Below are 25321 nucleotides of genomic sequence, written 5' to 3'. Positions count from 1 at the left end.
TTTTTTTTTTTTTTTTTTTTTTTTTTTTACTGGGGTTTATAGAAAGGGGAAGGAGGAATGAATCAAGAATGCTAAATACCTCATTAGCATTAAGAGGTCGAGCATGGTGGTTCATGTCTGTAACTTTGGGAGGCTAAGGTGGGTGAATCACTTGAGAATAGGAGTTCAAGACTAGCCTAGCCAACATGGCGAAGCCCTGTCTTTACTAAAAATACAAAAACCAGTCAGGCGTGATGTCGCACACCTGTCATTCCAGCTGCTCTGGAGGCTGAGGCAGGAGAATCGCTTGAACCCGGGAGGCAGAAGTTGCAGCGAGCTGAGATCATGCCACTGCACTCCAGCCTGGGAGACACAGTGAGACTCCATCTCAAAAAATAATAAGAAGAATGCTAAATACCTCATTAGCATTAAAAAACAATCATACTTCCACAATAAGTAAGATAGTAGGCCTTCTAGGAAATAATAATATCATTTATGTATTAAAAATAATGGCAAAAACCGCAATTACTTTTACATCAACCTAATATAACTTGGAGATCTGGAAAGTGCTTTTATTTTTTTTTTAACTTTGAGCAGGATAACATAGGAGGGAATCACTGTGGGACTGAATTTATAGATTATGACAAGTTTTTAGTGATTAAATTGCACTTTGTCAAATCCCTTTTAATTTGCGTGGAGCAAAAATAAATAAATAAAACCATTATCATCCATGTGGTATTACTTATCATTTGTTGAAATTTTCAGGGTTCTGGGTAATTAAGGGTTAAACATTGGTAGACTCTGCCAGGATGGTGTCTGAGTAGAGGAAAGGAGGAGGCAAGGATTAACTGTCCAGAATAAAAGCAAAGGAACTAAGTTTTTTAAACTTGAAAAAAAAAAAAAAAAGCATTGTGCAATCATTCATTTCTATGATCCACCCTCTCAGCAAAATAAACTGCAGCTATCACTTTCCAAACGATAAAGTGAGACTTCTAAATTTTTTATGGTGTCCCAATATTTCTCAGAACATTAAAAAGAAATAGCTCTTCAGTCTTCTTAAAATGTACTGCATCCAACTCGAAGTCTTTTTTTCCTTAGGTTAATTAAGATTCTCCTCCTGCATGAGGAGAAAGAATTTGGTCTGGGCTCTGTTTAAAGTCCATGCCATGTGTAACCTAAGTGCCACTGGCTAAAAGCCTCTCTGCATTTCTCCTCTTTTTCAATCCTCAGGTGCTTTGGCAAGTAAAATACGCCGGAGGGATACTCTTGCTATCAAACTTGGCAACAGACCATCTAAGAAAGAACTAGAGGACAAAAACATCTTGCAGCGTACATCTGAAGAAGAGAGGCAGGAAATCCGACAACAAATTGGAACCAAGTTAGTCAGGTAATTGCTGACATTTTAGGACAGTACTGACTAATTTGTATTTTTCTCCTTCCCAAAGCTTCCTACCTAACTGGGGTCATTGTGAATTCTTTATGTCCAGATACATCTGGCCTATTGGGTCTTTTAAAGTTGGTCTTGCATGATGAACCACTCGAGGAACTTGTCCTTTGGCCCAGCTAGCCAGTGGCTTTCAGGTCACCAAAGCCTATTCCAGGGATCAACAAACTTTTTTTTAAAGACCAATTGGCAAACATTTCAGGCTTTGCTGGCCAGACAGTCTCTGTTGCAGCTACTCAACTGCACTGCTGTAGCATAAAAGCAGATATGAATAACAGATAAACAAATGAGTGCGGCCATGTTCCAATAAAACGTTATTTATTCATAAAGCTGGATTTGGCCTGCAGATCACAGTTTGCTCAACAATCCTGGCCTAATTTATGCACTCACTAGCATTCCTGGGAATGCCATGAGGTTCTGCCTTGTGGGCTGTGAGACTGTAGAAGTATTAGTTCCCTTCAGTGGTCTGGCTCCATCCAAGTCAGGTAGCCATAACCCTCATATCTAAACATCCTCCTTCCAACTTCAAGTAAATGGGTCATCTGACATCTCTTCCTGCCTCCAACCATTCTATAGGATTTTTGTTTTTGCCACTGGTGACTTTGCAAGTCTCTTTAACTGGCATTTTTAATAGAAGTGAGCATTCATTCATGCCAAAGATCTTATTTTTGATGATCAGTGTAAGCATATGTGAGAATTAGTTGTTCTGCTGACTTATCTTACTCTGCATACCCAACAGGGTGCATAACTGGGAGAAAGGAACTGTCTAGAATCCCAGCAGCAGCTGTGGCACCTATCTGAAGGAAGAGCACAGCCTACCAGGGAACCTTGGGGGAGGCTTAGAGGGTCTCTGTGTTCCGTAAGCCCTCTTGCAACTCTGGAAGCATTGGGAATGTTTACCAGTGGTCTCTCTCACTGTCATCTTAATTCAGCCCTAACCTGTGACATTTCTGGCTTCCGGAAAGAGCCAGCAGAAGCAAAAGGGACCAAAGTGATTAATGGTATCAAGCTGGAAAAACCTACAAGTCTAATCTTGCCATCTTACCAAGGAAAAACAAGGGGCCTCTCTGAGGCCCAGAGAGATTAAGGAAATTTCTCAAGGACATGCAGTTACTGAGTAGCAGAACCAGAATCAGAGTTTCGCTCCCGGGCTCTCTGCCCAATTTTCTTTTGTACACTGTCTCCTGTTTTGTACTTTCTACTCTATGTAAGAGAGTATATGCTTCTAGGTTTTCTGATTGTTTTATTACTCTTGTTTATGTTTTGCCATGAAGAAGAATGTAAATCATTGAATAATATTTGCATAAAATAGTAATAGTATTATCATAGTAAGGAGTAAAAAAGTGTGAAGTATCATATACCCACCTCGATAAATGTCAAAGTAACCGTAAAGAAAATTTTGTAAGTTTTTGTTAAAATCCTAAACAAATGAGAAGTTGTAATCCCAGCACTTTGGGAGGCCAAGGCAGGCGGATCACTTGAAGTCAGGAGTTCGAGACCAGCCTGGCCAACATGGTGAAATACCATCTCTACTAAAAATACAAATATTAACTGGCCGTGATGACAGGAACCTGTAATCCCAGCTACTCAGGAGGCTGAGGCAGGAATTTGGGAGGTGGAGGTTGCAGTGAGCCGAGATTGTACCACTGCACTCCAGCCTGGGCAACAGAGTGAGACTCCATCTCAAAAAACAATTAAAAAATAAATTTTAAAAAATATACTAAATATCTTACTCTAGGGAGAAACCCTAAAGTCATTTTCTTTAAAAATAGAAGCAAAGAAAAATGCCTTAACCTTGCTGTGCTAAAAGTCTGGTCACAATTATTTGTGGTGAAGAAAAGGTATAAATTATAGGAAAGATAGACTGTTGTTATACAAGGTTATATACCTAGGAAACTCTGAAAACTGACCCCAAATTGCTATATATAATAATTTCAGCAGATTTGCTTGATGTACGATTAACCTAAAAAATCAACATTATATTTATATAACATTGATACACAGAAGAAATCTCCCACAATGAAAAGGGAGATTGCAGTCACAGCAATAGCAACGACCACATTTTAAACACTTAAGTCTTCACTTCACTCCAGGCCCAAGAAATCTATTTCCAGAAAATCACAGTGGAAGGAATGAGGAATATATAACTAAATGGAAAGAGAGTAAACATTTTATCAATGAAGAAAATCAGCAGACTGGTTAATCAAATGGGTAGCATGAAGTTTGAAGGACAATGGGTGTACTTTATAGAATCAAGGCATAATGGATTCATTCCATAAAATGAAACCTAATAGAAATGAATGTCACCATTTTCAGTGTGGGCCAAAGGAAAACCATCTGCCAAGATAGGATGAGAGGCCTGTGGCCACAGATTGAAAAGATGTTTGGGGCTGTGATAAATGTAATGAAAATCATCATGAACACAGCCATTGTGAGCGGTGGCTATTCAACATCCAAGTATGGTCTTATCCAGAACTGGCAGAAATACAGTCATAGGACAAGGCAGGAAAGAGCTCCTGCTTGGCCCCCATCTGTAAAACAGAGCTAACTAACCCAAGAGCTTGGGAGGATTAAAGGAGATGATACACTAATGGTTCTTTAGTATCTGGGTCATAGCAAGCACTCAGCAAAATTAAATTTCTTATTATTCATTTAAATTATTATACATCTGTTAAACTAGTAAAGCACATTTAAAAATTAAACCCAATGTTGGCAAGTTTGTGAGCAAGTAGGACACATATACATTGCCCTTCTTCAGTATTTCTGAAGAACAGTTTAACAATATGATAAGAGAATTATGAAGCGGTCTGTTTCTTTGCATAGTAATTCCATTTGGTAACTATATAAAAAGTAAATAATTCAAAGGGGGAAAATGCTATATCTTACAAAGGTGTTTATTACAAAGATATTTATAGTAATGATAAATTAAAACAAACCAGTGTTCAAAAACAAGGGACTAATGAAGAACACTGTGAGAAGCTGACACTGTGGAATCCCATAAAGTACCAGTTTTCTAAAGACTTCATCAAGGATGCCCTGGAAATGATACATAGGCATCTACTGGAAGAGCCAGGGAAGTGTAGGTGTGTGTCTGGGCTGGGCTGGGAGCATGGATGTGTGTCTGGGCTGGGATGGGAGTGTAGGTGTGTGTTTTGGCTGGGATGGGAGTGTAGGTGTGTGTTTGGGCTGGGATGGGAGTGTAGGTGTGTGTTTGGGCTGGGATGGGAGGAGGCTTCTCCATCCCAGATCTAACCATCCAACTAAGACAGCTTCTGTCTCTCTTACAGATTAGGATTCCACTGCAACCCCCAAAAGTTCGAAAGCCTTGATAAATACATAGACTATATCTGTCAAAAATGTCAATGGTCTGCGCGTGGTGGTTTCATGCCTCTAATTCCAGCACTTTGGGAGGCTGAGATGTGGATCACGTGAGCCCAGAAGTTTGAGACCAGCCTGGGCAACATGGCAAAACCCCATCTCTACCAAAAAAAGAAAAAATTAGTGGAGCTTGGTGGCGTGCGCCTGTAGTCCCAGCTACTTGTGAGGCTGAGGTGGGAGGATTGCTTGAGTCTAGGAGGTGGAGGTTGCAGTGAGCTGAGATCACGCCACAGCACTCCAGCCTGGGCAACAAAGCCAGACCCTGTCTCACCAAAAAAAAAAAAAAGTTAATAGAGCAAAGTTTTCACTGTTATTAAAATGTAAATTTTACAGAATTATTTTTGTACACACACAGCACATCTAATCACTGTCATTGAAAGATAGTTCACCCAACAGTTCTAGCCACAGAGAACTCCATGTCTAATGAGAGACAGAATTATATGTTGCACGATGGAGTCTTGTGAAAAGCACAAACATCTAAGTCAAAGGATTTGAGTATGAATCTTGGCGCTAGCATTTACTAGTGTTTTACCTCTCATTTCCTCATCTGTAAAACTGAAACTGGGTGCTACCTTGCTGAACTGTTTTGAGGATTCCAGATCATATAAGCTAAGCACCTAACACAGTACCTGGATTTTTAAAAGTATGACTAAATGATAGCTGTAATTATTATTTTTATAACTACCTGTGTGATAAGTGCTTTAATAGATGTATAGTCTGTGTATAAATTGCTGTAAATGAGCAAAGAACCAGGAGCCTTTAATTCTCACTTTCAGAAGAGGCCAAATACATATCTTCAAGATATTATTTTAATCATCTGTAAGATTTCAGTAGATGGAAAAGGAGAGAAAGACATTCAGATGGAGGAGACACCATAGATAAAAGAAATGTGGCTTATTGTGGGTGTAATATAGAGTACAGTATATTGATAATACAGATATGTAGCACAGGATACATGGTGACATGGATGGCAGAAAACCTGGCTGGCATAGAGATAGATGTTCAATAAGTTCTTTTGTCTGCTCAATTAAGTTAGTTTCAAGGTAGCTCTGATGAAGATCATAGTTTAACATATTAATGAGATATTTAAAGTATTAATTTCAGTTCTTCTTGCCATTTTTGTCATAACCATAAACATTTAGAATTAGTAGTACTATCTTATATTAAGATTACCCAGTCAGGCACAGCATCCTATTTTAGACCCTAATGAGCTATATATTAATTAGGCTATAAGCTAAGCTGTAACAGAGACCAAAAACGATAGTGGTCCAAACCAGGTATGTGTATTTCTTTTTCACATGACCGTCCCCAGGTAGATGGGCCATCCAGCATGGCTGGGAACTGGGCTCCTTGAAATCAGCCTAGCCCCCATGTTCCTTCTGTCTTGCTGCTCTCCCGTCCTCTGGATGGTCTCATCTGCATGATCAAAGCTGGCTCACACCATCAGGCTGAAGTTCTAGCCTGTGGAAAAAGGAAAGAGAGAGAAGGGAACATACAGCCAGGCATTTTAAGGATGAGAAGGGGAAGTAACAAACATCATTCTGCTCACATCCCATTGCAGAAACTCAGTCACAGCACGATACCTGGCTTCTAGGGAGGCAGAAGTCTGTAGTCAGGTACCTATCTAACATCCAGGCCAATCTGTTGCTAAAAGGAAGGGAGATTGTGTAATGGGGGTCGGTAAGCAGCCTCAGCCATGATCTGTAGTCTCCAAACTAATGGGAAAGAGACTTTTATTTTGCAGCTTTAAAAATGGATTTTATTTCTCAAAACATGAAAATAGAGCTTTGTTGTTTTATTTCAAGTCTCCTACTAGGGTACCTCATTTTTAACCTGTAATATATCCTTTTTGTCATCATAGGAGGCTGAGCCAGAGGCCCACAACTGAAGAATTAGAGCAAAGAAACATCCTAAAACGTGAGTATTCTATACTATAGAATGATTCCTTGTGTAATCATTAACAAGCTGCCTCTACAGATGATCCATTTATCAGTAAGAAACCATCATGTATTCGTTTATTCAAGATGGATTGAAATAGTCCATTTATGTCACATTTATATGTAATTGTTTATATATTTTTTTAATTTCTTGAATTTCATATTTTATTTTATGGCTTTGAGCCTTATATCCCCCCACCAGACCAGAGTCATGGTCATGACAATTGTGTTTAAGAAAGATGAAATATATTCCATGTATTCCTTCACCCAAACATTAAATAGAAAAAGAATGCTCTGGTCTTCTTGCAAATAAATGTCAAAGAAAAGGCCAAAGGAATCCACAAAGAAACAAATCAAACATTCCTATATTATTATTATTAATAATAGTTTGTTGCTAGTTTAACAAATGACTCAATTCAAAACAAAATTTTCAATCCATTGCATTTTCCTATGTGGTGATAACTCAGCTTCCTTCTTGAGTTGTTTATAATTTCTCACACTAAAACGTTCTCCATTCATTTTCCTACTTAATTTTCCCATTCTGTTGTTCTCTTTGACCTTAGTTTTTACTCATCCCTGCAGTAGTATTTATTGGAGTTGGTATGTTAAAGCTATAAAACTAATAGAAATACAGTTTGTCATGCTATCATGTGTCAATGTGGTCAGGCATTGCAGTGAGTTAAGAAACAGTTATTTTTAAATTGAGCCTAGCTGTAGTTTTATATATTGTTAACTTCGTTTCAAAAGATCTTTTTATTGTGTGAAATATCAAAGAGGGATGGGTAAAACTCTGAATAGTACTACAATGGTAGTGACCCATGGTGTGGGGGAAATCCTTGTCAGCCAGGCTTTTCGAGTTATCTTGGGCTGCTGGAAGACTCCTCCTCTCCAATCCAAGATACTTTCTTTCCTTTAGGGAAGAAAGATTTTAGTAGCATATTATATTACAGTTGTTAGTACGAAATCAATTCAACAATGAATATGAACTACCATTCAGTGAGAGCAACTACCATCCACCCAGTCTATGGGATCACTTTCTTTGGAATGCTTTTTTCTGGCTTTTTTTGAACATAACTAGAATACAGCCCCAGGAAGTACTTAAGTGGCTACTAATGTATAGAAGAGCCAGTTTGGTGCAGGAAAATTTATGACTAGAAAAGTAGGAAAATTTTGTGTTTTTGCTTTGCTGAGGAAGAGTAGAAGCAGCATCTAATTTTGACAACAAAACAAACCAAAAAGGTTCATTGCTTTCCATGATAGGTTCCTGGGAAATACTTGTTGAATTAAGTTTTAAGCATGCTCAAATGCAGACCCTAAGCTACTAAAAAACACAAAGATTATGTCTTACTGGATGCCTGATCCAATACCTAGAAGAAAAAAGGAAGAGCGCATTTTGGGTAATTCTTTCTTGATCCTGTGAGATAAATAGTGCCAAACCACACTAGAGTTTGGTTGTCTGAGGAACTGTTTCATAGATCTAGAAACTTGTCACACGTTGATCTTAAGGGCTGCATTGGCCTTTATATTCTGTTTTCCTAGAGGTTTGGGAAAGAGTGAGACACTTCAGATTTGACTCCAGCCCCTTTTTTCCTTCTTCTAAGTTCACCTAAGCATGTTTATTTCTGGAAACAGAGGCATATTTCCAGCCTGGAGAGGCTGATAACTGGCTTATGATCTGACTCAGTATTATACAGCCAAGGGAGGCGGAAGAAAACTGGGAGAGGTCATCTTTCCCTGAGCAGTCACAGGAAACTGAATGGCCTAACTTAGAAACACTCTACTCAGCCCGTTTGCTTCTTGGTTCTTCCACACAGATTGCTCTTGTTTGATGTTTGTATGTTTCATCTCGGCATTTGTTTAAGAACAGTAGAAAAGTGTGTGATACAGTGTTGTTTTTAAGGACACTTACTTTAACTAGGTCATCTTTTTTTTTTTTTCCCAAGATGGAGCCTCGCTCTGTTGCCCAGGCTGGAATGCAGTGGCACGATCTCGGCTCACTGCAGCCTCCACCTCTCGGGTTCAAGTGATTTTCCTGCCTCAGCCTCCTGAGTAGCTGGGACTACAGGTGTGCATCACCATGCCTGACTAATTTTTGTATTTTTAGTAGAGACAGGGTTTTGCTATGTTGGCCAGGGTGGTCTCAAACTCCTGACCTCGCGATTCATCCACCTTGGCCTCCCAAAGTGCTGGGATTATGGTTGTAAGCCACTATGCCCGGCCCTAACTAGGTCATCTTTTCTTGACAAACTAGAAAACTAACTCACAGAATAAAACGTTCAACAATTTTTAGAGCCCATCACTAGTTTAATGAACGTGAGTCCAGATGCCGATAAATGCCATTAGTTTTCACTGGTGACCACAGGACAAATTATATTTCTTAGTGTCATGCACCATGCTAGTCCTTACTTGATGTCTTTCCTAATTATTTTGGTGACACTAGAGCTTTTTAAAAAAGACATATTACATATATGTATTTATATTATATTATATTACATTTAGTTGTGCATTTTAGAACCAGTTCCTAAAAACTGATAAAATAGAAAGCAAGTTTTGATACTTAAAAGGTTAACTTTTGCTAATTAAGAAAGGTGATGTATTTAGCTGAGAATGTAATTCTAGCTATGTCTTATATAGAGAAAATGAATTAAGCCATTGAGTTCTGCATATATTTTCCCCAACATTTTATTATGAAAATTTTTAAACATGAAGAAAAGTTGAAGGAATTTTACAGTAAATCCACATATATCTGCCATCTATAGTCTATCATTAACATCTTGCTTTATGACATATCTATTCATCTGTTGATCCAGCTTTTTTTAATGCACTTTAAGTTTATGTGTGTTTTTCATTTGTTAAAAACACCCACATGAGGCCAGGTAAGGTGGCTTATGCCTGTAATCCCAAAGCCTTGTAAGGCCAAGGCAGGGGAATTGCTTGAGGCCAGGAGTTTGAGACCAGCCTAGGCAATATAGTGAGATGTCATCTCCACCAAAAATTGAAAAAACGAAATATCAACATGGAAGCATGTAAAAAACAAAAAGAGAAATGAATCCACAAAAAATTTGGCTTTTGAACCCATTTTACCTGAACTAACAACTCAAGAAGATATTACTCCAGTTGTTGGTATTTTGTATTTTCTTTCTTCTCCTTTTAGCTCATCCACAAAATTCTCTGGGTAATATTGCTCGCCAGGCAGGTGTCCTATGGTGCTTGCTGCTGTTTAACCACATGTATTATTTGTTTATTTATCGGAAATGCTTCCTGCAGCTTGTCCGAAATGTTCACCCCTCTCTATTCTGATGAGAGTCACTGAGAGCAAGATTTGTCAGTGAACCATGTCACTTCCTTCATGAGTACCCCTCCAGCCTGTTTAAATCAACTGGAAAGATTTACATCCTACTTTATAATTAGTCCTCTAGTGAATCAAAAAATGAAGGAAGCGTGCAAAAAACTTGGTGAATTTTCAAATACTGAGTTTAAAGTTTAACCTTGACTCTATGAGAGATTTTACAATGACTGTTTAATAAGATTCAGAGAAACTGTCATGGTAGCTCATGCTGGTAATCCCAGCTACTTGGGAGGCTGAGGCGGGAGGGTCACTTGAGTCCTGGAGATCAAGACAAGCTTGGGCAACACAGGGAGAGCCCATCTCTGCAAAATAAAAGGAAAAATTCAGAGGAACAGTCATGTTGGCTTCCCTCTACTTCTCACCCTCGTCCTCTAACTTCACTAAAAGTACAATTTTGAACATGGAAAACGTAAAGAAGTCAGTTTCTGATGTCAAAAATGAATTCAATTCCCTAACTGGTAGCACTAGTTGAACAATATGCTTAATAAGACAAAGCTATCAAATATTCCCTTCAAGGAAATGTCATTTTTGCATATTTAATGAAGACTGGAGCATTCATTAGCTTTGGGATGTATTATATCCAATTTTTTAATCTTTGAAAATACCTTAAAATATAGCATAAACACTGTACAGGAAGAGTTGACAAAATGTTTTAAGAATTATATTTTGTTTTATTAACAATGTCATCAGTATCACTAACAATATCATCAATTTTTATCAACAATATCAACAATTTTATTTTCACTATCACGTCACCTTGTAAAGCTCTGGTTTGAATCACAGCAACCACAGTGTGGCTTTTGTTTATTATGTATTTTGACAATCCACAAGCTTTATCCAACTCATATGAGGTAATTCTTTGAATCTAAGTATGCATTTTTAAGGATATGAAAGGATATATATTTTGTGAAGAAATTAAAAACCTACAGTACTTTCATAGGAAGAAATTTAAATTATAACCAAATTTGTTTGGCACAAAATGAAAGGATATTAACTCATTGTTTCTTATCTTGTGGGTGATTACAGTTTATGTTCACTCGTTGTCTAATCACCTTCTTTCTTTCTTATGCATTAAAGTTATTATTTCAGAGGAACATAGAAACTTTTCCCTGTTCAGAGAAGGAAAACTGATAGAGAATTTAGCCTGTTCAACTAACAAATACAGATGTTGCAAATATTGAATACTGATATTTTATTCACAATAAAAATAGTTTTAGTTGTAAGAAGTCTATTTGAATTTTAAAATAAATATATTTCATACCTGTCATGGATTAAAAAATTTTTTTTCATTGAACCCAGGAGGCAGAGTTTGCAGTGAGCCAAGATTGCACCACTGCACTCTAGCCTGGGTGACAGAGCGAGACTCTGTCTCAAAAAATAAAATAAAATAAAAACAAAATAAAATAAATAAACAAATAGAAGAAGCTTTCCTTTTCAACCTTTTGGTCAAGCCTTTATGCAGTCTTATTTTCTTCAAAAGAGTTCATAATAGCACTTTCTAAAACATAATCTTTCATAAGCATCGGTATCCAAGAAGCAAAATGTATGCTCACTGATCGAACAGATGATGAGCTAAAGGAAGCAACAGAGAGAAGTTCCTCAAGTAAGCAACAACCAGCAAAACCTGAAGGGGTGTTTATTTCTTTAAAATTTTGGACATTTTCTTTAAATCCCATCTGTTAGGCAGCATAAAATTGTACTACTTGGTGAATCACTAGAGAAAGAGAAGACTTTGGAAAGGCAAAGTCACAAGAAAATAAATAATTTCCACCCACAGTACATCATAACCTCATTTAGAACATTCTGGTTTGAAAGCAAAGTCCAAGGAAATGCTTACATTCTGCTTCTATGGAAACCAAGGAAGACAAATCAAATATTTTGGTTGGATTTGAGTGGAAATCAGCAGCTCAGACATGCATCGGATGGTTCTAATTTGCTCTTTTAATATGTCTCAGATTTTCACATGAAGGGCAGATCTAGAAGTAAATTTTCATCTGAATTCTGGTAAATTGTGCTTATAAGCCCATGAGATGATCAACAATAGAGGGCTTTCATTCGAATATGGGCATTGTGGTTTTTTTAAGAATACAACAAGACATCAGGAAGCAAAAACTTTTAAAATTAGTAAAGCAAACCAGTCCTATAAAAAAAGCATGTGTGTGTGTGTATAAGATGATCAACCTTTCTACAAAATCTTTCAATAACTTTTTAACAATGTTGGTGAAGTGTTTGATCATTATTTGTTAGAATCACGTGATTGTGGCCTGATATACTTTTCTGATTATAAAATCATCTGTAGTAACTGTCATCATGACTTTCCTCCTTTAATAAACAGAAAAGAATGAAGAAGAGGAACAAGAAGCAAAAATGGAACTTAAACGCAGACTCAGCAGAAAGGTAATGAAGTTGTGACTATTAATGAGCATACGTGTTTTGAGATATACTTTGTTTTTTTTAAAAAAAAAATACTAATCCTCTCTCTGTATGTAAATCAGATGTTTAGAAATAATTTTTCCTATTATTCCTATTAGTCTATAATCATAGACAACAAAATCACCAGCCTGGGCAACATGGAGAAACCCTATCTCTACAAAAAATACAAAAATTAGCTGGCATGGTGGCACATGCCTGTAGTTCCAGCTACTCAGGAGGCTGAGGTGGGGAGACTGCTTCAGCCTGGGAGGTGGAGGTTGCTATGACCTGATATCGTGCCATTGCACTCCAGGCTGGGAGACAGAATGAGACCCTGTCTCAAAAAAAGTAACTAAATAAAATAAATCGATATAATGCACGTGCTATGAATGATGTTTATAATTGCATGTTGTGTTAATTTTGAAAAATTAACAAGGGTTTTAAATTGCATTTACTCTATGAAAATATGTACTCTGTGTGAAAATTTTAAAGATACAAAAAAGGAAAAAATAAAATCGTATGTCTTTCATTCAGAGATAGCCATTATTAATACTTCAATGCATATATTTCTATTTTTAAAAATTTGAGTCAGGTGCAGTGTCTTGCACCCATAGTCCCAGCTACTTGGAAGCTGAGTCAGGTGGATTGCTTGAGCCGAGGAGGTCAAGACCAGCCTGGAGTGAGGCCTTGTTTGAAAAAAAAAGAATTAATTAAAATTAATCTCGATCTCGCTTGATTAGAACAATGATAAAAGAAAAGAAAAAAGAAGTGAAAAAAATTTTAATTATAATAAAATTATTTCTTAAAATGCTCACACTTTCCATTTAGTGTTGGAAATATTAAACAAATAAATATTTTGTTACTCCTGAACATTTCCCACTATTCCACATCACAGCTGTGTAAGTAATTTATTAAGTGAACTTGATCATCCAGCCTGCCTGCTACAGTGCTACCCAGATTGACAAATGTCTTACCTGCCAAACTCAGACAATTGTTGTCACTTATTTATGAATGTATAAATCTGATGTTAGAGCCATCACTTTTTTCTGTGTTAAAAAAAATAATAGCCTTTGGAAAAATCAAGTGCCATCAGAGTTTATATTTCATTATAAATTCTTCTAATAATTCTTCAGGCATACCATATGCACCTAAAAATGGATAAAGTGACTAAAATGTGACATCTCCATGAAGTGTGACCTGACCCACATTTTTGTGGGCTGGCGTCGGAGAGTCTTCAACAAAAGCATTCCAAGGCAGATGAAGGTGGCAATGCTTCATTCCCACAGAAAAGCTATGGGACTATGTCGAAAGTGGTTCTGTTTTTCAAGGAAAAAGATCCTTAATTTATCCATTGTATTAGTCCATTTTCACACTGCTGATAAAAACATACCTGAGATTGGGAAGAAAAAGAGATTTAATTGGACTTATGGTTCCACATGACTGGTGAGGCCTCAGAATCATGGCAGGAGGCGAAAGGCACTTCTAACGTGGCAGCGGCAAGAGAAAATGAGGAGGAAGCAAAACGGGAAACTCTTGATAAACATATCAGGTCTTGTGAGACATTCTGACTATCACAAGAATAGAATGGGAAAGACCGAGCCCTATGATCCAATTACCGTCTCCTGGGTCCCTCCCACAACACGGGAGAATTCTGGGAGATACAATTCAAGTTGAGATTTGGGTGGGGACACAGCCAAACCATATCATTCTGCCCCTGGCCCCTCCAAATCTCACGTCCTCATATTTCGAAACCAATCATGCCTTCCCAACTGTCCACCAAAGTTTTAACTCATTTCACCATTAACCCAAAAGTCCACAATCCAAAATCTCATCTGAGACAAGGTAAATCCCTTCTACCCATGAGCCTGTAAAATCAAAAGCAAGCTAGTTACTTCCTAGATAAAATGGGGGTACAGGTATTGGGTAAATACAGCTGTTCCAAATGGGAGCTGTTCCAAATTGACCAAAACAAAGGGGTTGCAGGGCACATGGAAAGTCTGAAATCCAGTGGGGCAGCTAAATTTTAAAGCCCCAAAATTATCTTTTGAATCCAGGTTTCACATCCAAGTCACACTAATGCAAGAGGTGGGTTCCCATGGTCTTGGGCAGCTCCGCCCCTGTGGCTTTGCACGGTACAGCCTCCCTCTTGGCTGCTTTCACAGGCTAGTGTTGAGTGTCTGCAGCTTTTCTAGATGCATGGTACATGTTGTCAGTGGATCTACCATTCTGGAGTCTGGAGGACAATGACCCTCTTTGCACAGCTTGACTAGGCAGTGCCCCAGTAGGGACTCTGTGTGGGGGTTCCAAACCCATATTTCCCTTCTGCACTGCCTAGCAGAAGTTCTCCATGAGGCCCCCCCAACCCTGCCCATGGCAAACTTTGGCCTGGACATCCAGGCATTTCCATACCTCTTCTGAAATCTAGGCAGAGGTTCCCAAACCTCAATTCCTGACTTCTGTTCACCCGCAAGCTCAACACCATGTGGAAGCTGCCAAGGCTTAGGGCTTCCACTCTCTGAAGCCACAGCTCGAGCTCTACATTTGTCCCTTTCAGTCACAGGTAGAGTGGCTGGGGCACAGGGCACCAAGTCCCTAGACTGAACACAGCACATTCCTGGACTGGCCCTGCCCACAAAACCACTTTTTCCGCTTGGGCCTTGAGGCCTGTGATGGGAGGACCTGTCATGAAGGTCTCTGACATGGCCTGGAGACATTTTCCCCCATGGTCTTCAGGATTAACATTAGCCTCCTTGCTACTTATGCAAATTTCTGCAGCCAGCTTGAATTTCTCCTCAAAAAAATGTTTTTTTTCTACTGCATCTTCAGGCCGCAAATTTTCTGAACTTTTATGCTGTGTTTCCCTTTTAAAATGGAATGCTTTTAACAGCACCCAAGTCACCTTTTGAATGCTTTACTGTTTAGATATTTCTTCTGCCAGATACCCTAAATCATCTCTCTCAAGTTCAAAGTTTCACAAATCTCTAGGGCAGGGGCAACATGCCACCATTCTCTTTGCTGAAACATAGTAAGAGTCACCTTTGCTCCAGTTCCCAACAAGTTCCTCATCTCCATCTGAGACCACCTCAGCCTGGACCTTATTGTCCATGTTGCTATCAGCATTTTTGTCAAAGCCATTCAACAAGTCTCGAGGAGGTTCCAAACTTTCCCACATTTTCCTATCTTCTTCTGAGCCTTCCAAACTGTTCCAACATCTGCCTGTTACCCAGTTCCAAAGTTGATTCCACAGTTTTGGGTATCTTTTTAGGAACACCCCACTCCTGGTACCACTTTACTGTATTAGTCTGTTTTCTTGCTGCTGATAAAGACATACCCTAGAATGGGAAGAAAAAGAGGTTTAACTGGACTTACAGTTCCATATGGCTGGGGAGGCCTCAGAATCCTAACAGGAGACAAAAGGCATTTCTTAGATGGTGGCAGCAAGATAAAATGAGGAGAAAGCAAAAGCAGAAACCCCTGATAAACCTATCAGATCTCAGGAGACTCATTCACTATCACGAGAATAGCATGGAAAAGACCAGCCCTCATGATTCAATTACCTTCCCCTGGGTCCCTCCCACAACATGTGGGAATTCTGGAGATACAATTCAAGTTGAGATTTGGGTGAGGACACAGCCAAACTGTATCATTTTTTTTCCCTCAAAGCTCATTAATGTCAAATAATGATCAAACTGAAAGACTATTGACTCAGTTTCTAGGGATGACTGTAGTCTTCAATGGCCTTCAAGTTACCATCTGTAGACAAGCAATCACCCCTCCTCATTGCCCTGGGCACTCTTATGATACACATGATCTTTCTCAATCCAGCTGGGCCCCTCCATGAGGCAGCAGTGCCTGCCCTTACCCTCTGCACCCACTTGCCTCCACCATACATAGCTCCATGGTGTAGGTGCAGATCAGCCCGTAGCATTGGTAGCTACCCCATGACTGGGACAGTCCTGAGGACAAGACTGGATGGGGAATTTCTAACCTATGTTGCCACTGGTCACTTTCCTTCTAGCCAGTTTTTGGGAGCAAGGGCTTCTCTACCTCCTTATTTCCACCTGCCCCAAAGTGGCAGCAAGAAGATAGCAATATAGATTGGACAGCACCTAGACTATAACAGATCACTTAGATTAATCTCTCTCTTGTTCATTGCCTACCAGGGCTCTATGAAGATAGAGGGAGCCATAGTTGGCACATCCCTGCTCAAGTGGACTCAGGGTATGGGCCTAGGCCTTCTAAAAGTCCTTGAGTGCTTTGAATGTTAGAGTATTGGCTTAGTTCGGAAGGAAACTGAGGCCCAGGAAAGGGCTGTTAATGACTACAGAATGTAGACTCAGTGCAAAATAAGGAGTATCTCTGGACAGGTGTTGTGGCTTATGCCTGTAAACCCAGCACTTTGGGAGACTGGGATGGGAGAATTGCTTGAGCCCAAGAGTTCAAGACCATCCTGGGCAATGTAGAGAGACCCCCCCCATTCTGTTTAAATAAAAAAATAAATAAGCAATATCTCCAAAGAGGACCACTTAGATGATGGGTAGTCTGGCTGTATACAGAGTATATATAAGAGAGAAAATATATGAAAATGGGCCCTATGACTACAATAGAGGTCTAAGTCTACCTCGCTGGAGATAACTGTGATACCGCCCAACTGAGAAAAACCAAAATGGGAGTGAACTTCTGTCGCAGAGAGTAGAGAATGCCTGTTTACCAGGGGGCCAGCTTTCTTTCACCTGTCAGAATCTTATTCTTCGGTTTGAGAAAGGAACCAGAGAGAAAAGCAATATAATTACAAATTTGAATCTGGCGAAGACCACAAGGAAGGACCCAAGTTGTTGGAAGTGTCTTGAAGGTTGGAGTTGATTTTCAGCAGTGATGGTCTCAAGGAAGTACAGTTCTCCACCAGCTCTCCCCTCCCCATTCCTGTACATTGGTTTTTCTGGCCAAGGGCATGTTTCCTGTTGGGGCCTTGTCCTTATTATGAATATCTTAAGGACAGCTGTGCTGTAGGCATACCCTTTATTGGTCCCTTTCTATGTCATAACTTTTTTTTTTGAGACAGAGTCTTGCTGTGTCACCCAGGCTGGAGTGCAGTGGCGTGATCTTGGCTCACTGCAAGCTCCGCCTCCTGGGTTCACACCGTTCTCCTGCCTCAGCCTCCCAAGTAGCTGGGACTACAGGTGACTGCCACCACGCCCAGCTAATTTTTTTTTGTATTTTTAGTAGAGATGGGGTTTCACTGTGTTAGCCAGGATGGTTTCGATCTCCTGACCTCATGATCCGCCTGCCTCGGCCACCCAAAGTGCTGGGATTACAGGCGTGAGCTGCGGCGCCCGGCCTGTATGTCATAACTTTGTACATTTCTGAGTGTATGTGTTTAATATTATAGGAACAGGCTTTTGTTCCCATTTCTAAAAGTTTTTTAGAAAAACTTTTAGAAGTTTTTTGCCTTGATAATTCAATCACCAAACCAGCCGTTCTGTATCTGGGTTACTATTGTGTCTGTGCATTGCATATTCCTTGAGTCAGGGATGATAGACCTTTATCACAGTGCCAGGCAAGTTGGGGAAAATAGCATAATGCAGGTGGTTGCCAAAGACTGTGACCTATCTGAAACGATGATTTTTTATAGTCTCAAAAATTAGGGCACACGGCTTTCTAGTTCTCATTAGAAATTCCCAAGATGCTGTTGCCTTTTTTTTTTTTTTTTTTTGATGCCTGAAAGTGACCTTATTTAACCATAACTTTGAAGTGTTCTCTATAGAATACTTGCCACCATGAGGCTGTAAGCGGTTTACTGAACTCTGCCTTTTTCCTTGTCCTCCTGCAGCTCAGTCTGAGACCCACAGTGGCAGAGCTACAAGCTCGAAGGATCCTGCGATTTAATGAGTATGTAGAAGTCACAGATTCTCCTGACTATGACCGCCGAGCAGACAAGCCCTGGGCCAGGTTAACACCTGCAGACAAGGCAAGAATCCCAGTGGATTTCGTGTTGATTGTGTTGCTTTTCTGGAAGCTCCAATATCTACATTCCCCCTACTTAAGTCATCCTAGGGGATGAGATCTTACCAAATATTACAACGGTTTTCTGCCTCTGATTATTTAAGCCAGTTAAAATGATATGTTTAGTGATATCAATGTAGTTCTTTCAACTAAGTCTCAGAGAAAAGTAGTTCTTATTTACCATAAAACCCACCTGCTTTCATACCTGGATGGGGAGGGCTTTCTCACATCCAGGATTTATCCTTACTCTTAGAAAATATAACTTATACCACTTATCATTTTAAAGGGATATGTTAACAATAGAAAGGTTTAATTTTTGTCAAGACTGGCACACTTTTAATAGAAATGACAAGAAAGCAAATAGTTTAGGCTATGTGGGCCATACAATCTTTGTTGCAACTACCCAGTCCTGCCATTGTAGCATGAAAACAGCCACAGACAATGCGTAATTGAATGGATATGTTTATGTTCCAATAAAACTTTATCTACAAAACCAGATGGTGGGCCAAATTTGGCCTGCAGATCAGGCTTACCAACCCCTACTCTAAATCATTGCACACAGTTCCTGAAAAATGAAAAATACAGTGGGTTCTATCAATGTAGAAAGACTTTTATCTTATGAGTACCATTGTTCCATAGGCAAAGATTCTTGCCAACCATTTGTTTTTAAATTGTTCTAATTTTTCTCTCAGCAAAATCTGGTATTGAATAAACTTATGCTATACCCAGTTTTTTTTTTAATCGTAAGTACTTTTGCTTAAACATGCCACGTCTTAATGCTAAAACTGGGCATTTAAGCACACTCTGTGCTGACCCTTTTTAATAGGAAGCTTCATTATTTAAAGTACGTACTGTGCATCAAGCACATACTGGAGATACAGATTCAGAAATCCTTAGTTCATAAGTACAAATGAAAAGTAAGAGGAATAAGATCACAAAGGAAGAATGTTCAGAGCAAGAGTAGAGGAGAAGGAGGCTGAGAAAAGCACTCCAGGGACATTTTAGGAAGAAGCAGCAGAAAAATATTGAGAAGAAATGTCTGTGAGGTGGGGAAAGAGGAGAAGCTCGTAGCACAGCAGCTAGGAAGTACTGTCAGGGAGGACGGCCATGTGTGTGCAGTGACATGGTGAGAGGGAGCATTTTGGTGGCCTGATGGGTGGAAGCCTGTGATGGAGACAACGAGGATCAAACACAATCCTGAGAATTTGGGCTCTGAAGGGTAGCAGTATCATAAGGCAGTCGTTCAACATATGGCTGGTGATTGTGAAGGTTAATAAGCTTGGGTGCGTAAATTTGGAAAACGAGATACGGTATCAAGGGAGTGATTTTTTTTTTCAATTTATGGGAAATACTTGAACAATTTTTTATGCTGTGAAGGGGTCAAAAGAAAGGGAGAGGTTGAACATACAGGAGGAAAAGTCAGTAACTGATAGAGTGGGAAAAAATCACTGGAGTAGCAGGACAGTACTTATGTGGAAGAGGCAAGGAGCAGACCCTTGAGGACAGAAGGGAGAGCACAGGCTGAGGAAGCTAGGAAGTCATATTTCATTGTGCTTTTACTTTGCCTCTCGCTCATTTTGAGTGAAGTTGAGCAAATTTTCATATGCCTATTGGGCATTTGGATTCCACTCCACTGAAGTACCTTTTGCCCATTTTCTTTTGGGTTGTCAATTTTTTCTGATTCATAGGAGTTCTTCATATATTTCAGTTATATATGTTGCAAATATTGATTTAACAAGATTCTTAAACTTCATACAGTCAAATTTGTCAACCTTTTTCTTTATGGTTTATGATTTTGTTTCTGGTTTTAAACATTCTTTGCATACCAAAATGATAGATATATTCTCATATACTGTCTTCTAAAGTGTTTATAGTTTTGCTTTTCACATTTAACTTCTTGGTTTGCCTGGAGTTGTCTTTTGGGGAAAGTATAAGATATGCTTTCAGTTTTCTTGGTCATCTGTATTATATGTTTGTTTTTTATGTCATTATTTGCTCTTTTCTCTTCTTCCCCTTAATTTTTTGGGCTTTATTGGCTGTTCTGTTCTAACCTAAGATAGACTCTCCAGATTATTAATTTTCATCCTTCCTTACTTTCTGATAGAAGCACTGAGGGTTAGAAATGACTCTGTGTGTCAGTGATTTGCAACCTTGGCTACATATTGGAATCACCTATAGATCTTTAAGAATGCAGATGTCTGGGTCCCCTCTCCAGAGATGCTGATCTCATTGGTCTGGGATGTGGCCTTTATATTGGGATTTGTAGTAATTATGTCTCATATGTCCTTGAAAACAATATGTGTCCTACAGTTTGAGGGTGTGCAAATTCTCCTGTAAAATCAGTCTTGTTAGTTCTATTCAGATTTCTGTAGCCTTAGTTTTGTTTTTTTTTTTTTTGTCTATTTGATCTGTCAGGTAACAAATAAGACGTGTTAAATCTCCCACTATGTGGATTTTTTTGTACTTCTTATAATTCTGTCAATTTTGCTTCATTTATTGTGAGGTGTGTCATTAGATATATATGTTTAGAATGCATACATTTTCCTGATGAAAACTTTATTATATTTAAAAATATAACTTTTAAACTAGATTATCAAAATGAGTTATTTTAGACTACCTTGGTACTATGAATTAAAGCAACAAACCTCTGTGATGTTTAGCTCATGGCTTTGAATTTTCAGTGTACATTTCATCCCTCCCTGCCTATCCCCTTACTTACTGTCTCACACATCCATGTGAAGAGGCCTGACATTCCTGCCTTATATTAATAAGAAAAATGAGACAAAATAGTGGTAAAGTGTTGGGGCGGCGAAAATTTTTGGGGGTGGTATGGAGAGATAATGGGCGATGTTTCTTAGAGCTGCTTCGAGCAGGATTAGGGGAGGCGTGGGAACCTACAGTGGGAGAGATTCAACTGAAGAAAAATTTTGGGGTAAAGGGTGATACTGTGGGGTTGTTAGAAGGAGCATTTGTCATATAGAATTATTGGTGATGGCCTGGATGCGATTTTGTATGGATTGAGAAACTAAATGAAAGATACAAGGTCCGAATAAGAGAAGGAGAAAAACAGGTATTAAAGGACTAAGAATTGGGAGTACCCAGTCCAAGTGAAAGCAAAGAGAGGCTGGGATGAAGGGTGCAAGGAATAGTAAAGAAAGCATGTTTGAGATCCAGAACAGAATAATGGGTTATGGAGGGGTTGTTGAGGGAGGTATTGAGAATAGGAGAGTATATGTGTTTGGCACCACGGGGTGGATAGGCAAAACAATTTGGTTGATAAGGCGCAGATCCTGAACTAACCTGTAAGACTTGTCTGGTGTTTGGGCAGGTAAAATGGGGGAATTGTAGGGAGAGTTTATATGTTTTAGAAGCCCATGCTGTATCAGGAGAGTGATAACAGTCTTTAATCCTTTTAAAGCATGCTGTGGGATGGGATACTGGTGTTGAGCGAGGTAAGAGTGATAGGTTTTAATGGGATGGTAAGGGGTGCATCATTTGTCACCGAGGAGGGAGTAGAGGTATCCTATACACTTGTGGATTCAGGTGGGGAAATACAAGGAGAGGATGCGAAGGAGGTTTTGAACTAGGGGAAAAGGTGGCAATGAGGTATGGCTGTAGCCCAGGAATAGTCAGGGAAGCAGATAATTTAGTTAAAATGTGTCTATCTAATAAGGGAGCTGGGCAGATGGGGATAACTAAAAAGGAGTGCTTAAAAGAGTATTGTCTAAGTTGGCACCAGAGTTGGGGAGTTTTAAGAGGTTTAGAACCCTGGCCATCAATACCCACAACAGTTATGGAGGCAAAGGAAAAACGCCTTTGTAAAGAAGGTCATGTGGAGTTGGTAGCCTCCATATTGACTAAGAAGAGGACGGAGTGTAACTACACTGTAAGAGTTACCCAAAGCATCTGTGATGGTCCAGGAGGCTTCCAAGGCGGTCGGGCAGTGTCAGTCTTCAGCCCCTAAGCCGAGAAGATTTGGGGAGGAGTCAGTCAGAACCTTGGGCCAGTTGGGCAGTCCAATTTCCAGTGGGGTCCCGCACAGATGGGACATGGCTTAGGAGGAATCCCAGGCTGCGGGCATTCCTTGGCCCAGTAGCCAGATTTCCAGCAATTGAAGCAAAATCCTGGGGGAGGAAGACCTGAAGGAATGCCTGACCTCTGTGGCTTAGGCGTTTTGAAGTTTTTGTGTGCTGGAGATATGGCTGGGGTTTCTCTCACAGCGGAGGCAAGTAATTGCAACTCTTCTCTATTATTGTACACCTGGAAGGTGAGGTTAATTAAGTCCTGTTGTGGGGTTTGAGGGCTGGAATCTAATTTTTGGAGCTTTTTCTAATGTTGGGAGTTTACTGGGTGATAAAATGCATATTAAGAATAAGGCGGCCTTCTAGCCCCTCTGGGTCTAGGGCGGTAAAGCGTCTAAGGGTTGCTGCTAAGCAGGCCATGAACTGGGCTGGGTTCTTTAACTTGGGTAGTTTCTTTAAGTTTGTCATAATTAACAGCTTTGTAAGCTGCCTTTTAAGCCCTTCAACTAGGCAGGAAACCATGTAATCTCGCCTAGCTATACCTGATATAGTTCCACTGGGGATCTTCTCGGGGAACTGCTCTAATGCCTTCCTGGAGGTCTGGCTCATGAAGCCGGTGGTTATCGGCGTGAGATTGGGCTAGAGAAAAAGCTCTTTCCCGTTCATCTGGGTAGAAGTTAGGATGACATTTAAGTCACTCCAGGTTAAATTGTAGGACAGAGTTAGATATCGGAATTCCTGTATATGGTTAGTGGGGTCTGATGAGAAACAGCCTAAATGCTGACTGATTTGGGAAAGGTCTGATAGAGAAAAAGGCACATGTACCCTGACTATGCCTTCAGCTCCAGCCACCTCTCTAAGAGGAAATTGTTGGGCAGGTGAGGGAGGGCTAGTCGTGGAACGAAACTGTAAGCCAGACTGGGTGTCAGGAGGGGAAGTGATAGAAGGATCATAGGGTGGGGGAGCAGAAGCTGAGGAAGAATTGCGACCTGGCTTGGCCTAGCGAGGAACAGCCGGGGGAGAAGGGGAGAGGTCAGATGAGTCCATAGAAAAAGATTCAGAGAACTCAGAGCTTGGAGTGGAGACTGAAGGAGCAGACAGGAGAGAAAGAAGAAAGATTTGGGATGGGTCTCATTGGGAGCAGAGACTAGGGAGGGATGAGTGTGTAAAAGAGTGCCTGGACATCAGGCACTTCAGACCATTTGGCCATTTTCTTTTCTTTTTTTTTTTTTTGAGACGGAGTCTCGCTCTGTCGCCCAGGCTGGAGTGCAGTGGCCGGATCTCAGCTCACTGCAAGCTCCGCCTCCTGGGTTTACGTCATTCTCCTGCCTCAGCCTCCTGAGTAGCTGGGACTACAGGCACCCGCCACCTCACCCGGCTAGTTTTTTGTATTTTTTTAGTAGAGACGGGGTTTCACCGTGTTAGCCAGGATGGTCTCGATCTCCCGACCTCGTGATCCGCCCGTCTCGGCCTCCCAAAGTGCTGGGATTACAGGCTTGAGCCACCGTGCCCAGCCCATTCCCAGCTATCTTATTATTCAAATGCAAAACTTCAGAAAGGCAGGTAGGGCCAGATAAATGAGTAAAGGTCACTGCAGTTGCCAAGTATGCAAACAGGGAGAGTCTAAATGACTAACCACCCTCATATGGAAACTAAATTGTCCAAACCCTAGAAATGGTTCTTTTTAACTCTTGTTCTTTTGTTAGAAGGTAAAGCTCATTCCTCTCTAGCTGTAACAGAGAGGATTTTTTTTTTTTTAATTTTATGTTGAAACAAAAATGGGATTTTGTTCTGGACTTCTAGGCTGCAGGGGAAAGGTACATGGCCAGGTTTTCTGCCACAGGCTTTGTTTCTGTTCATGAGTGCTTTGAAGGCACATGACTTTGGCATTTCCCTTGCAGATCTGATCCCCAGAGCATAGCCACAGCCCCTTTCTCCTCACACATGGGCCTCATTTTCTCCCTCTGACAGTATCTCTCACATTTCTCCTGAGACTTTTAAAGTCTAAAAGGCAGCATTTTAGAAGTGGATTTTATTGTGTATGTGTGTGTATCTCTACAAGAAAATTAAGAGGTAGAATTTCTTTTAAATAGAAAAAATATTGGCCAGGCATGGTGGCTCATGCCTATAATCCTAGCACTTTGGGAGGCCGAGGTGGGCAGATTTCTTGAGCTAAGGAGTTTGAGACCAGTCTGAGTGATGTGGTGGAACCCTGTCTCTACTAAAAAATACAAAAAATTTGCCGGGTGTGATGGCACGTGCCTGTAGTCCCAGCTACTCGGGAAGCTGAGGTGGGAGAATTGCTTGAGCCCAGGAGCAGGAGGCTGCAGAGAGCCATGCCACTGCACTCCAGCCTGTGCAGCAGAGCCAGACCTTGTCTCAAAATAAATAAATAAATGAATAATATGGTACACTTTTAAAGATAAAAAAATAGAAAATGCAACAATTTAAGATGTTTATGTGTAGTATATTGTATATACACAGGTGATGAATATTCATTGGGCCATATCTGAATATTCAAAATGCAAAATAAGAAAACACTTTAATGCCCAGTACTTTTAAGAATTTCTAAAAATACCATTTCCTACTTAACACTGACAAAAATTGTTGCCTCTAGTTGTTAAAAGATATATGTGATGAAATCATACTTACTGCCCAGAGATCCTAAAACTATCAATGGTCTTAGTGTATATTTTATTTTAGAATGAAAATGACACATGCTAATCACCATTATTAACCAGCGTTTCTGATTTTCTTGCTTTTCACCTTAAAGCATTTTGTAATATATTATTTATTA

At 39.9% G+C, this 25321-nt stretch overlaps 1 protein-coding gene across 1 annotated transcript in view; it reads left to right on the top strand.

Moving 5' to 3' along the window:
- The window catches only part of PHACTR2 (phosphatase and actin regulator 2), a 64357-nt gene that overhangs the window by 25106 nt on the left and 13930 nt on the right, over window positions 1–25321 (top strand). The window contains exons 5-9 of the mRNA XM_017870772.1: window positions 1078–1118; window positions 1210–1366; window positions 6663–6718; window positions 12423–12484; window positions 18330–18467. Coding sequence (XP_017726261.1) covers window positions 1078–1118; window positions 1210–1366; window positions 6663–6718; window positions 12423–12484; window positions 18330–18467 — 454 coding nt within the window. The remainder of the gene's footprint in view (window positions 1–1077; window positions 1119–1209; window positions 1367–6662; window positions 6719–12422; window positions 12485–18329; window positions 18468–25321) is intronic.

Source organism: Rhinopithecus bieti, unplaced genomic scaffold (genome assembly GCF_001698545.2).
Source record: "Rhinopithecus bieti isolate Rb0 unplaced genomic scaffold, ASM169854v2 scaffold_1063, whole genome shotgun sequence".
In the NCBI taxonomy this organism is placed as follows: domain Eukaryota; kingdom Metazoa; phylum Chordata; class Mammalia; order Primates; family Cercopithecidae; genus Rhinopithecus; species Rhinopithecus bieti.
This window is presented reverse-complemented; position numbering and strand designations above follow the sequence as displayed.